The 15,651-nt window shown below is 42.2% G+C and overlaps 1 protein-coding gene across 1 annotated transcript in view; it reads left to right on the forward strand.

Moving 5' to 3' along the window:
* The window catches only part of NRIP2 (nuclear receptor interacting protein 2), a 58,294-nt gene extending 47,065 nt beyond the window's left edge, over positions 1–11,229 (forward strand). The window contains exons 5-6 of the mRNA XM_033953481.1: positions 7,891–7,943; positions 8,771–11,229. Coding sequence (XP_033809372.1) covers positions 7,891–7,943; positions 8,771–8,863 — 146 coding nt within the window. The 3' untranslated portion in view covers positions 8,864–11,229. The remainder of the gene's footprint in view (positions 1–7,890; positions 7,944–8,770) is intronic.
* The last annotated feature ends 4,422 nt before the right edge of the window (positions 11,230–15,651 follow it).

A 15,651-nucleotide genomic window follows, 5' to 3' on the forward strand; every position in this document is an offset into this window, starting at 1 on the left:
TAGCTACATCTACTCAAAAGAAAAAACAAAAACAAAAAATCTAATTTATTCAGTTTCTTGGTCCCTGCTGTAAAAGCAAGTTAGTAGTCTCTTTGCCTAAGGATTGCATTTTTCCTATTGGTAAGATTATTTTTCCCCCCCTGAGGAAAAATGCAGACTTGTAAGGATTATTTTGAAATTGCATGAAGTCTGAAAAGAAATGGTAAAATTCTGAAGTGGGCCAGTCCCAACTGACTTAAGAACATAAGAACATAAGCGTTGCCTCTGCCGGGTCAGACCAGGGGGGGTCCATCGTGCCCGGCAGTCCGCTCCCGCGGCGGCCCCCCAGGTCCATGACCTGGAAGTGTTCCCTACCTAACCTAAAATATCCATACCCCGTTCGCTCAATGTCCTGTACGGTAAACCTCTATCTGTACCTTGTAATCCCCTTCGCTTCCAGGAAGTCATCCAGTCCCTTTTTGAACCCCAGAATTGTACTCTGTCCTATCACCTCTCCGGGAAGCGCGTTCCAGGTGTCCACCACCCTCTGAGTGAAGAAGAACCTCCTTGCATTCGTTATGAATCTGTCTCCTCTCAGTTTTTCTGAATGACCTCTTGTTTTAGTTGCCCCTGCTAGTCTAAAGAATCTGTCCCTCTCCACCTTCTCTATGCCTTTCATGATTTTATAAGTTTCTATCATGTCCCCTCTCAGTCTCCGCTTCTCCAGGGTAAAGAGCCCCAGCCTGTCCAACCGTTCGGCATATGAAAGGTTCTCCATACCCTTTATCATCCTCGTTGCCCTCCTCTGGACCCTCTCGAGTATTGCCATGTCCTTCTTGAGGTATGGCGACCAGTATTGGTTAGCGCACCTTAAGCACATAAGCACATAAGCATTGCCTCTGCCGGGTCAGACCAGGGGTCCATCGCGCCCGGCAGTCCGCTCCCGCGGCGGCCCCCCAGGTCCATGACCTGGAAGTGTTCCCTACCTAACCTAAAATATCCATACCCCGTTCGCCTAATGTCCTGTAAGTATGTACCCTGCAATCCCCTTCGCTTCCAGGAAGTCATCCAGTCCCTTTTTGAACCCCAGAATTGTACTCTGTCCTATCACCTCTCCGGGAAGCGCGTTCCAGGTGTCCACCACCCTCTCTCCTTGCATTCGTTATGAATCTGTCTCCTCTCAGTTTTTCTGAATGACCTCTTGTTTTAGACTTGTTGGTCTTCTGTTTGACCAGCTAAAAAAAACGCAGTTCCTTTTATGGCTCTCTTCTGTAAGCATCAGTTTTTTTAGACAATCTTTTAGGCTAGAGTTAGGAAATTCAGGGCTCCTTTCACACAGGCGTGCTAGGGCCTTAGCGTGCGGAATAGCACGCGCCAAACTGCTGCATGCGCTAGCCGCTACCGCCTCCTTTTGAGCAGGCGGTCGATTTTCAGCCAGCGTGCGCACTAAGCCCGGTGCGTGCGTTAAAAATGCTAGCGCACCTTTACAAAAGGAGCCCTCGGTGTTTGTAAGAAGTGGTGGATTGACTTCTATATTAAAAGCTAAGGGGTTCATAATCAAAATTCAAAAACGTCTAAAAAAAAACCGCACGAGTCGGAGTTTGGACGTTTCACCCGGCAAAACGTACAAGCGACCATAATCAAAAGTCGGCCAGCTGCACGTCCTACGCCGCAAAAACATCTAACCTAAGACGTACAACATTGGGCGTTCCGAGGGCGGGGTTAGGCTCCAAACATACACAGACGATAACCAAAGCTAAATTAGGTTGCTCTGTGTGTTCAAAGTAGCTTTCACAACGTCTAAGCTGTTCCTGAGTGTGTGCCGTCCTGTATACAGGTAATGGAAGGGTGTGTAATTTCCGTGTGCGTACCCCCTCACTCTGACCATCTCTATCTCAACCTCCCGACCTATTTTCTCACTGCTGTGTGTCTCCCCCACGTTTCATTGACCTCTGCAAAAACCCCTCTCTCATCCCACTTACCTCCTATCAGCATCACCAGCTCTTTCTCTCACATCTATTTCAGCTTGTACTGGAAGACACTGCTGTGTTGCATGGCACCTTATTTTTAAAGTTATTTTACCTGTGTTTAATTATTTTAAACCTATTTGTAGTCTCTGTTAGTATTAGTGGTTTTTTTTACTTTGCTTTTATTTTACCTCCTTCAGTGATTCCTCTGCCGCCGCACAGCTGCGGCACGTTCAAGGCTCCGCCCCCTAATATCCGCTCCTTCAGCGATTCCACAATAGCTTTGATACGAGTAACATAAATCATTAATAAACAATCTTATTACTTGTTCAGTTACCTCAAATCAACCTGCTCATGCTCCCCGCGTTAGAAGTTTCAAGTTTATTAAGTTTATTAGGATTTGATATACCGCTTATCAAGGTTATCTAAGCGGTTTTTACAATCAGGTACTCAAGCATTTTTCCCTCTCTGTCCCGGTGGGCTCACCATCTATCAACGTACCTGGGGCTATGGAGGACTGAGTGACTTGCCCAGGGTCACAAGGAGCAGCGCGGGGTTTGAACCCACAACCCCAGGGTGCTGAGGCTGTAGAGCCAACCACTGCGCCACACACTCCTCCTCCAACCACTGCGCCACACACTCCTCCTCAAGACAGGAAACATGGCCGCGGCGTTCACACTTTTAAATAGCCTAACTCCCTTTCAAAACGTGATGACCTCGATCTTAACGTAAAAAACACGCCCCCCCCCCCTTTTTTTTTTTTTGCCTCATATTAAGGTAGTCCATTCTATTTCGGTCATCACGTTTTGAAAGGGAGTTAGGCTATTTAAAAGTGTAAACGCCGCGGCCATGTTTCCTGTCTTGAATTTCTAACGCGGGGAGCATGAGCAGGTTGATTTGAGGTAACTTAACAAGTAATAAGATTGTTTATTAATGATTTATGTTACTCGTATCAAAGCTATTGTGGAAATTCGATACTACTATTTAATTTCATCTATTGCAGGGGGATTTCCTTGATACAGCCCTACGGGGCGAAACGTAGCCTACGTCGGAGTGCTTACCCCCCACCCGCGTAGCACAAGATAAGCACTAATATATTTAAAGTATATAATTTATTAATGAAATAATGAAAAAATTGAACCATAAGGGACCGATGATGATTAGGGGTGCCAATGCTCTGTATGTTCTAAAAGTTTAGTGGCTTGCAGATGGTACCACTGAGGTCCGTGAGAAAATGAGAAAATAAGAGACAACAATAGAATTTATTTTGTAAATTTTGGGGACTTTCCAACTGATGTTTTGAGTACAAATAAAAAGTGGCATCCAAAGATGTAACCCCAGGCTTCAATAACAAAAATTCTCAATGACGACGCTGCATCTCTCATGCTAAATCAGGAAACGTGTACTTTTAAACCTATAAATTCCTTTTGCCTATTTTTGAAGAAAAGTTTTAACAGCCATGTTTTATCAATTGAAAGAGCTGCTGATATGATCAAAGTGGATGGCACTGCTGCCTCTTTATCAGATGTTTCCAACATTTCAGATACATTTAATGAAGATTTTTGAACTTGACTTTTTCCAGGAAGGTAGTATCCTGAAGAAAATGGCGGCAACATTTCCTCTGAAATGGCCAGTATTTCTAGTAAATGGCTTTTAAACATTTCCCTAGGGGTTACCAGCATAAGCCTAGGGAAATTAATCAATCTTAAATTATTATACTGTGAGTTGTTTTCAAGCATTTCCACTTTTCTTCTAAGATTAACATTATATTTTATCAAATTCTCATGCAATTGCTTACAAGTTATTATGTCCTGGTCATGTTTGTCCTTTTTATGTCTTCTTTTCTATCATTATTGTAGCTTTATCCCTCTTCCCTTTTGTCAGCGTTCATCTTGTGTTTTTTTGTTTGTTTTATTAACACTCCCTACTGATGTGCCTACTTACTAATTCTGATACTTTTTTTTAAATTTAAAATGTATTATGTATAATACTTTTTATTGATGGACACCACCTAGAAGTCTGATTAGGCGGTATAAAATTTTTTAAAATAAGCTTGGAACTTGAAATTCCACTCCACTGTAGTCAGTCTGTATCAAGGATATATTAAGGATAGGAGGCATGGGGGCTTTTTTCCAGCTGGGAAAAGAGGATAACATGGACCAATACAGAGTCCATTATGGAACCTACATGTCAACAAGAGTTCATCATATCTATTACACTAGGAAAACATAGGCCATCATTTAGTTTTAAAAAACAAACAAACCAAAAAAGAGACTGCAAACTAGAATCAAATATGTAAATTGCAATCTGCTGTGGAGGGCATTAATGAAAAATTTGACGCCCACTCCCAGAGGTTCACAGAGGCAGAACGAAGGATCTCTGAGGGCGAGGACAAGGCCCAACGGGTGCAGGCCCGGGTGGAGAATCTGCAAGCACAAGTGGTGGCCCTCATGGATAAGCTTGAGGAGCAGGGCAACCATAGCAGACACAGAAGACAACAAACAGGCAAGGAGAGCAGAGGACAGCCACAGCAGATCGGCAAGTGGGCAGCAATGGAAGCAGCAGACAGAAGGGGAAGTTGAGCTACCCAGTTTTCTGCACCGTCTGCCATATGTATGACTACCTCCCCTTGGGGAGACGTTCTTATGTATGCACTCGATGTGGGGAACTGGAGACCCTAAAAAAACAAGTCAGACTCCTGGAGGGCAGAATACTGGAACTGGAAGCACTTCGAGCAGTGGAGGAGGAGGACAAGGATGCAGAGAACGTCAAACCAGAGGAAACCATCGAGGAAGAAGTCCAGGAGTTAGAGAAGTTCATCAAGAAAGCATACAGGGAGGCCATAGAAAATCACCAGCTACAGTGGAACCTGCAGAGAGTGAGAATCATCTGGAGGACAACCACAAGTGAGAAATGGGTGACACCACAGTGAGATCTGGAAACAGTGGAGGGAATCCACAAGAAGACAAGCCCGGTGCAAGCCAACATCAGGATGAGGGAAGATGGAAGTGCACAGAGGACATGGACCTATGGCTGTAGAGATGGATATACACCAGAGACATGGACCTGCAGCTAGAGAAGCAAGAGAAGATAGAGAGGACAGTGATCGTCGTGGGGGACTCCACCATCAGACAAGTCGACAACCACATAGTGGGAGGAAGACAGGATCAGTTGGTGACCTGCCTACCGGGAGCCAAGATAGAAGACATAGTGAGCCGCATCGACAGGATCATAGACAGCATGGAAGAGGAAGATATGGCAGTGGTGATCCATGTGAGGACAAACAATGTGAGCAACAGGAACTATAACAGGGAAGTACTGAAGGACAAGTCCCAGTTGCTAGGAAGGAAGCTGAAGACCAGAATGCAGAGGGTAGCGTTATCGGAGATCCTGCCGGTACCCAGGGACGACAAGAAGAGGCAGATGGAGCTGCAAGCAGTCAACGCGTGGATGCGGCGCTGGTGTGAGGAAGAAGGATTCCACTTCGTGCACAACTGGACAGTGTTCTGGGGGAAGAGCAAGCTATTCAGGAAGGATGAACTCCACCTCAGCGGAGATGGAACGAGGCTACTTGGAAGCAACATCAAGAGAGAAATTGAGAAGTTTTAAACTAGGAAGAAGGGGAAAGCCGACAGTCGGCTGAGAGTTGATGGTTCGGGAACCGGTATACCCAGAGGATACCGTGCAGAAAGATAGCGGGGAAGACTCGCTGGATTATACGTGAAACTTTTATTACACTCACTACATGTACATATATTTGCACACATATGGGAATAATTGCCTTTATTCCGCTTAACTGCTATTCTGCAAATACCCACTTAACTTACATAGTGGGTATTTAAAAAGGAGACCAAACACAAGGGAGGAACATGAGCAGGCCTCAGGCAGGGCTCCCACTTGCATGAGTAACTTACAGTATATAACATATGATATAACATGTTAGTATAGTATGTTATCCCTGTGACAAACAGGAGAACAGAGATCCTCAGTGAATAAAGTGCTAAAACCAACAACAGAGTAGGTGGCAACAAGGTAGGTATTAATGTGGAATGTACTACACTCCCCCCCCCCCTTTTTTACAAAACCATAGCGTGGTTTTTAGTGCCAGCCACGGTGGTAACAGCTCTGACGTTCAAAGAATTCCTATGAGCATTGGAGCTATTATCGCCGCAGCTGGCGCTAAAAACCACGCTACGGTTTTGTAAGAGGGATGATTTATTGGAGCCACGGTGTCACAAAAACTAAATGATTCGATACGAGTCGTGTTTCATCCAGCTGGCTGGCGTCAGCAGTCAAAACTAGATAAAACAAATAATTTTTGAAAATGTAAAAGAAATAAAAAGATATTAAAAGAAGTATTAAAACCCCCCAAATAAACTTAGGGCTCCTTTTACAAATGCGCATTAGGGCCTTAATGCACGGAATAGCACGCGCTAATTTTCCCCGTGCGCTAGCCGCTACCGCCTCCTTTTGAGCAGGTGGTAGATTTTCAGCTAGCATACGCTAATCCGGTGCGTGCGCTAAAACCGCTAGCGCATCTTCTTAAAAGGAACCCTAAATCTAAACAAAAGGAAAAATGCTAAAAATGCTATACCATAATCAATAAAACAATATACAATACATGTAAAAAATACCATACAATATAAATGAAACAATATACAATACATATAAAAAGCAAATAGAGTTCAAATATGAGGGGGGAGGGTAATTTTATTAGTACATATTGTAAAAGGCATTTGAATATATAATAGGAAGGGGTGGGAAGGGTGGGAGTTAAGAGAATATCAATTGTACCATTGATGATTATTAAGTGATATACTTATTGTTAATCTGTTTTTAACATATTGACGCACTTATTGTAAGTTTGAAAATGAATAAAGATTTTTTTTTTTAAAAAAAAGCAAATACTGTATAGTATGAATAAAACAGGAATGGACAATAACAATACAATTATATCATATACTGTAGCAGAGAGAGAGAAGAGCAATAGGGTCCTTACTTTGCCATTAGCAGTTGTGGTGGAAGTGGACTAATTAAATCCTTCCTTTAATAATGGCAGTAACTGTACATCAAACAAAAATGCAACAGGGAGTGTAAATCAAAAAGGACCAAAAAATTCGATCATGTTACTCCTCTCCTTAAGGAAGCCCATTGGCTTCCTGTTGCCCACAGAATCATATATAAACTTAGTTTGCTCACTTTCAAATCTCTTTCTTTTAAAACTCCGGCTTTTATTTATAAATTATTAATCCCTTACACAACGAATAGAACACTAAGATCTACAGAACAACAATTATTAACAATCCCATCTCTTAAAATCATAAATACAAGACGCCAATTTATTTTTTCTGTTACTGCACCCCAAACCTGGAATTCTTTACCCTACCACTTGAGACAAGAAATCAATTTAGAAAAATTTAAAAGTAACCTGAAAACTTTTTTATTTAATGATGCCTTCATAAATCAACAATAATTTCATTATAAAATAATTCCAAGACTCTGTTTTACCCCTCCCTCATGTACCTTCCCTAAATGTTTTCCCCATCTGTATATTATATTGTAACTTCTAGCCCTTCTCTTTCCTATGTGTGTCTAGTATTGTTAAATTTGTCATCAGTTTAGTCAACATTCTTTAATGTATTAATTTTTTATATTGTAATTTTATTATGTACATCGCTTTGAATTAAGATAAAGCGATTAATCAAACCTAAATAAACTTGAAACTTGACTTGAAATAAGAAATAGAAAGAAGCTATTGTCAGCTGGAATCCTGCTTGGTGAGGGCAATGTAGAAACATTTCTTTGGGAAAGACTTCCTTCTTGTACTGTACAATTAATGCCACAGAAGGTACAAAGTCCTGAACTGTAGCCTCTCATAGTGGAAACTTGTTAATAATAGAGACAAAAATTACAAATTCCCTAACTGGCTTCTTTGTTTTTACAGAGGAGGAAATACCGGATTTTTGCTTTGGACTTCAGACTCTGCTGTCTCTAAGAGTAAGACATTTTTAGCTCTCCCTGTGACACTGACATTATACTGGCAAATATCAAAATGTAATTTATGATCTATTCTTTTTGTATTAAACAGTATATTTATTGTTTAAAAACCAGTGATGTCTACATTCCCCAATGTATTGCTTGCCTGTTTCACTGCTTTAAGCCTTATTCCTCAGGCCTTTTTTATTGTTATGCTATATTTGGATACTGCCTCTGTAGATATGAGCGTCGGGAGCAGCGCAGGCCAGAGCTAAAAACTGCTAGCGCAGCTTGATAAAAGAGGCCCATAGTGCAAACCAAAGCAGTTCCCAAAACATAATATAATAAATAATATATCAGAAATACAATATCAAAACACAGTTACAAATTCAGAAAAATATAAAATATTGCTACATACAAATCATAGTCCTTTCTCAGCAGTTTACATTAATACAGTCATAAAATACCACAAACTACATACAATAGACACTCATTCCCCAAAACATGTTAATGGCCACTTGATCAGATTTTTGTTCTCAACTCTACATATATAACATGCATCCGATGGTGTCAATATGGATTTTGGATGATGACTAGCACAGTGATATCTTGATTTACTTATATAAATGATAGGTATTGTTTCACCTTGTCATAGTGTACCTCAAGCGCATTGTGAAGTCTAGTGCTGATGCATCCATTACCAGCAAACTCTGCTTCATGCATTGGAAGCTTAGATATGGTGTATATTATCTTTAATATCTTCCTCAAATGAGGGATACTCTGCCTCTTCTCTAATTTATGCCTATCTTAGCCCTCTGATATGAGACCTGTATTCTCTCTTCCTTTAGTGCAGTATCGATCTGGATGATGGAACTCTACGACTGAAAGCCCTAGGTCAAGAGTTGCCTTTCTTGCATGTCATGGAAGAACATCGCCCATGAAGTCTTTTGCAGCTTACCTGTGTCAATGCCTTAGAAGAAAAGCTCAGGGGTTCATTAGACTCACTTGTGTCTTCTGAGCCCTTGCCAGAGGATTCCGTTGAGGAGCATATGAGCTGAATGGGTGCCCAGATCTACTGTAATCAACTGAGCAGCCATCCTGTGAGGAAAGCTACCACGCCATCAAATTAACTTATTCTCAATGCCAAGTTGATATTCTTTTTGTCTTCTCTGTTTACATACACTTCTCCCTCCGTATTCATGGAAAAACTTCAAATAACTTTTCACATGTTATTCGTGGATTTTCGGTAAAATAAACCTGAAAAAGATAGTAAACCGTGAATAACCCGACCTGCGATGTGCTCCGTACAACACCAGGAACAGCGATTTTCAATGTGAAACGCCGGGTTCAGTGAGGAAAATTAGGGGGTGGAGTCAGCAGCCAAAAAATCGCAATTAAGCGAATCCGCAGATACAGAAACCGCGGATACGGAGGGAGAAGTGTAATTGTTTTTGCTTCTGGAGTGGGATTCCCTGTGTCCTTTGAATCTTCTTTTTTTTAATGTTCTGACTGCCCCATCATAATTTTATGAAGTCTAACCTTAGCAGAGGTGTCTTTCACATGCCTAGCAAAAATAACTCCAAAAACAAAATACTGCAAAAATATACTAAATAGCAACCACAAAGAGTAGTAAAAAAGTCTAATGGACTTTCCGAGTGACCCAGTCTGTCTCAAGCACTCAAATAAATAACAATTATAATAATAAATATGTGAGAGGAATTCTCAGTGTGAGGGAAAAGCGAGGGGAGAACTTTCTCCAGTACTTACACATACTGGTGAAGATATAACCTTCACCTGCACACCATCACTGTATCCCTCTTGTGTGCTCAACTCAGTAATTAGTGAGAAAATTAATGCAGTGATAAAGTAAATCACAAATTTAAAGTGCTAATATAAAGACAGAGTGGGACACACTGAAAGTCCCCCAGCCGACTCCTAGATCAAAATAGCAGACTTAGCTTGAAGACATGGTCCAGAAGATAAGGACAGGGCTACAAGACCCGCTGCCATATCAGGTTCTACCAAGCCCGGTTTTGGAGACTCTGGGTCCCTTCCTCAGGAACCTGTAGCATTAGGCGGACACAGATCATTAGGCCATGAGTGGCACAGGAAACAAGCCAGTCGGCAAAGGGAGGGAGGAGCTAACAGAGCGGCAGGCAAAACGCACTTACAAACTGGAAAGAAGGGAACGTCATAAAAGGACAGCCAATCACAGGGTCAGAAAAATTGGCCAATCAACTAAACAATAGTGCTCCATTCAATGCTTTCGTTGAGGCCGTAGGGGTGAACCGCATTGAGTTTGAAGATCCAAAACTGTTCTTGCAAGGAGTTGTTCGATGATGAACCAGGTGAGATCAGCAAACCCATGGTCGTTATCCAAACAGTGGGGAACCATGGGACAGAGATAGTAGAAGTGTTGAGCCAGCTCTTATGTTCTGATAGTCTAGTTTTTACTTTGCGGCTTGTCCATTCCACGTACACCAGGTCACACGGGCAGATGATAATGTAAACCACCCATTGAGACAAACAAGTAGTATGTTGTCTTAACTTATACTCACACTGAGAAATAGGGTGACACCAAGTGGAGATAGACAGAGAGTTGAAGCATACATTGCAATGACCACAAGGTTTGTGACTACCCCGCATCCGTGGGTTATTGCCATACGATTGACTCAGCAAATTGCCCAGATTCTTAGGGCGAGAGAAGGTAATTCATGGAACATCTTTAAAGCTGTCATGTATATTCAAAATGTGCCAATATTTCACATGCCTAGAGCAGTCATTCTCAACCCAAACACTCCCAACAAGTCAGACTTTCATGATATCCACAATGAAGATGCATGAGATCGTTTTGCACACAAAAGAGAGTGCTGGCAAATCTATCTCATGCATATTCATTGTGGATCTCCTGAAAAACAGATTGGCTAAGTATGTCCCAAAGACTGGGTTGAGAATCCCTGCTATGGAGATATAGAGATGTCTGTTTTCTAGAGCCCTGAAGCTGTTAAATAACTTCATTTCCTGTTAGCCTGAAAATCCATTTGGATAATAAGGTCTAACAATCTTTGCGCACACTCACTGAAGACTATGAATATCCTTGTGCTTCATGGGGAGCAATGGCTTCTCACCCTTTCTTATAGAAAAGCAGAATTTATGGACTTCTTACATCTTCTGTGATGTGTGTTTGAAGTTCTTGCACAGAGGGAGTCCCAATGGGTTTGGGTGTTTTGTTGTGTACTGTTTTGAAGTAACGCTCACTGTATTTCATGAATTTTCAATTGATGCAAGTAAATCTTTCTGGAATGTTTGAATTCTTATTGTATAAGGAAAGATCAGTCCTATCCTAGTCTTGTGCTTCAGCACGGAGAATCTAAACATTTGGAGGAGAATTTAATGAAGTAATTTTCATGCACCTTATGGCCTCTTATAAGATTAGAATGGCATAAAAATATGTATAATGATGTGGTGGTGCATATTTTAGTGGCAGACATATACAGGGGTGGAGTTTGGGTGGCCAGTTGATGGAGTTTGCTAATACATGCGTGAAAGGACATATTCGATAGGATGTCTAAGTCTGAGTTTGGACGTTTTGGGAGAAAGCTGTCCAGAAATCCAGTAGAGAAAATATTCATTTTCCAAACAGTAAGATGTCTATCTTTTTTTCTTTTTTTTTATAACCTATCTAGATGTTTTGGCCCTTTTTTTGCCATTTTCAAATACAAAAATGTTCAAATGAAAAACGCACACAAACAAGCTATTGGGATGTCCAAGCAGCCAGCATGCTTATCAAACTGGTCACACAGACATCTGAACAGAGCAGAGGGACACTCTAGGGCAGTGATGGCTAACCTTTTTGAGCCCGAGTGCCCAAACTGCCGCACAAAACCAAAGAATTTCCTCAAAGTGCCAGCACGTCAATTAAACCTTAATAACAAGATTTTAGTATCTAAAAACTCTTTATAAAGTTACCTGAACTATGTAACATCATTTTTAAAGGTTGGAATCTTTGTATTGTCAGAGAATCAATTTGATTCACAATCCTTTGGTTTTCATTTCAATTTATTGGCAATTTATAATGTTTTAATGATTTCATTCATGGGCCGAATACACACATACTTTTCTCTGTCGCCGCTCTCTATGACCAAAAGATTTGTAAGCCTGCAACCACGTCAAGGTAGACTCTTTCAGCAGCTCCCCTCCCTCCCCCTTACCTTTGTGGACAAGTCAAAATGATCTACCAACAATAAAATTTTAAAAACACAAAGCACGCTGTACGCAGAGAAAATGTTAATTATCATTTATATTCCGCGGGTTTTCAAAGAGGTCAAGGCAGATGACTTTATGCAATGTCACCTCAGTAACAACTATACAAAATAGACAAATATTCCCCCTTCCTTTTTACTAAACCGCGATAGCGGTTTTTAGCGTAGGGACCTACGCTGAATGCCCCACGCTGCTCTTGAAGCTCATAGGCTCCCTGCGCTAAAAAACGCTATTGCGGTTTAGTAAAAGGGGGCCATAGTGCAAAATATAGACAGCATATATAAATTCTCAAAACAGACACATTTTGATCACTAAATTGAAAATAAAATAATTTTCCTACCTTTGGTAATGTCATCAGTCTCTGGTTGCACTTTATTCTTCTGACTGTGCATCCAATATTTCTTCCCTTTTTTCATCCTCCTGTATGCTTCCTCTCTTCCAGACCTCATTCCCTCCCCAAACTTTTTCTTTGTTTCACCCTGCCCCCTTCTTTCTTTTTCTCTCTCTCCATACCCCCTTTCATTCTGTATGTCTGTCTTTCTCTCTCTCTCCGTGCCCCATTTTTCTTTGTTTGACCCAGCCCTCTTTCTTTTTTTTTTTTCTGGCTCCCTGTCCCCCCCTTTCTTTCTTTCTCCTTGCCCTCCCCTATGCCACCACCATTGGGAAAATGCTGCCACCGCCACTGGGGAATAGGCTGCCACTGCCGCTATCGGGAACAGGCCGGCGCCGAGTTCGCCCTGCTTCTCTTCCCCGCGGGGCCGACCAAATCTCGCCACTGGGCGATTGGCTGGCCCAAAACGTCCTCTCTGACATCAGAATTGACGCGAGAGTTGGTCGGCCCCACAGGGAAAAGCAGGGAGAACTTGGCACCGGCCTGTTCCCAATGGCGGCGGTGGCACTCAAGTGGCTAAAGAGACGCAGTTTGCCAGCCTAGGGAGAACACTGGAGGGTGGCCAGCTGTGCACCCCCTTGGGGCGTAAAACCGGGACAGACCGCCCCCACCCCCATCTTGGTATGCCACTGTTTGTACCTCACTCACTCCCTATGACCAAAAATTCTCCTTTATTCTATTCCCCGTGTACACAACCATCTCTTTCCCTCCCTTCCTCTCTCCCAAGTCCTTGCCTTCTGTGTCCAAAAACCCATTCCCTCCCCCACCTCAGCATCTCTTTCCCTCCTTTCCTCTCTCCCAAGTTCATGCCTTCAGTGTGCAAAAACCCATTCCCTCCCCCACCTCAGCATCTCTTTCCCTCCCTTTCTCTCTCCCAAGTTCATGCCTTCTGTGTCCAAAAACCCATTCCCTCCCTCACCTCAGCATCTCTTTCCCTTCTTTCCTCTCTCCCAAGTTCATGCCTTCTGTGTGCAAAAACCCATTCCCTCCCCCACCTCAGCATCTCTTTCCCTCCCTTCCTCTCTCCCAAGTTCATGCCGTGTGTCCAAAACGCACTCCCTCCCCCTTTTGTGTTCCCCGTTTGCCTCCCAGCCCATCTTAGCAACTTTCTCAGCAAAATGTAGCTCGAGCCGCGTAGACTTGTCTTCTATTTCCTGCCTGTCCCGCCGCGCACACATAGCTGACCAGAAGTCTTCCCCGACGTCAGCGCTGACGTCGGAGGGCGGGCTTTGCTTAAGCCCTCCCTCCGACGTCAGTGCTGACGTCGGGGAAGATTTCCGATCGGCTGTGTGAGCGGCAGGGCAGTCGGAGTAGAAGACGAGCCTCGCAGCTCGAGTTATATTTAACCCCGCGGGTCCCCCATCGTCCCCGTTCAGCTCTCTCTCCTGTGCACCCCCTGGTAGTACTGCCCTGATGGCGGCCCTGCGCTTGCCAGCTGCAAGGCCTTTGCGTGCCACAGTTGGCACGCGTGCCATAGGTTCGCTATCGCTGCTCTAGGGGGTATTGCAGGAAATATATATCAAAACTTCAAGCCTGGACTCAGTCAGTCCGGATGAAGTTTAATACAACTAAAACCAAATTATTATGGTTAGGCCCAAAATTGGATTGTCTTCCCCTTTCTGTAGCTTTGGTTTCTGGATCCTCCTTACAGATTGAGTTTTCTGCCAAGGTTTTTATGAGTCCTCTTTGACTCCTCTCTCTCTTTTAATGATCAAATTAACTCTGTGGTCAAGAACTGTTTTCTTAACCTGCGTTTGTTGAGGAAGGTCAGACACCTCTTTCATCATCGTCATTTTTCCATTTTAGTTCAGTCAATTATATTATCTCGCCTCGATTACTGCAATGTTATCTACCTCACTACCACAAAAACTTGTCTTTATAGATTGCAACTGATTCAAAATACTGCTGCGAAATTGATCTTTGGGAAATGTAAATTTGATCACGTGACTCCGTTGCTCCAGAGTCTCCATTGGCTCCTGGTTTATTTTAGAGTTCAATTTAAATGTGCTTGTGTTGTTTTTAAAATCATATATGGTATCTTTACTCCTCTCCTTCCCTTATCTTGGAATGCTTACAGACTTTCTTTTGCAAGAGGTAACCAACAATTTAAATTATCTTTTCCTTCCAAAAAAGGGATTAAAGGAGTCAAGATTTTTAGTCAATCTCTGATCTTTAAGTTTTCTCAACTTTGGAACGATCTTCCATTTCTTTTAAGGAGTTCCGTCTCACTTCAATTTTTTCACAAATCTTTAAAAATTACTTTATTTGCTAAACACTTTGAAAATTAATTTCCTGAAATTTAGTCTTATTTTTTATGGTTTTTATTTGTTAAGTTAATTATTGTAAACCGAGTTGAGCTTTCTTAGACTGATGACTCGGTATATAAAGCCAAGCCTTAGATTAGATTAGATTTTTTTTTTTTTTTCAAGTTGTGTTTATTGAAAATGGCAAACGGTCCAGACAAGCAAGTACAAGCAGCAAAATAACATTACTCAGTACCAAAAAGAACACAAAGAATGAGGAGAGTAGCAGAACCCACAAGCTCAGTGTGATAAAGATGTAGCTTTAACCACTGCACCACAATCTTCCCCCTATACAATATAACCAGGTTATAGTAATGTGTACCTGGGACTTTTAAATGTGACATTCACTGCAGCACCCCCTAGAGTGCCCCTTTGTTCTGTTCCCCTCTGCTCTGCTCAGCTGTCTGTGTGATTATCTGAAACTGTAAAACAGGCTGGGATATATGGGGGGGGGGGGGGGGGGGAGGGGATTCACATCTGTGTGTGCTGGGAGAGGTGTTGGTGACCACTGGGGGATTAAGAAGAGGTCATGCCTTATCTCTCCAGTGCTTTTCTGGTCAGTTTGGGCATCTTTTTGACCCTTATTCATTTTAAAAACAGCTCTAAATGTCCAAATCAGTGTTTTTCAACCTTTTTTGGGCAAAGGCACACTTGTTTCATGAAAAAAATCATGAGGCACACCACCATTAGAAAATGTTAAAAAATTTAACTCTGTGCCTATATTGACTATATATAAAGTAATTCTCTTGAATAGGAATCAAATAAACACAAA

This window comes from Geotrypetes seraphini, chromosome 7 (genome assembly GCF_902459505.1).
Source record: "Geotrypetes seraphini chromosome 7, aGeoSer1.1, whole genome shotgun sequence".
NCBI classification, from domain to species: Eukaryota; Metazoa; Chordata; class Amphibia; order Gymnophiona; family Dermophiidae; genus Geotrypetes; species Geotrypetes seraphini.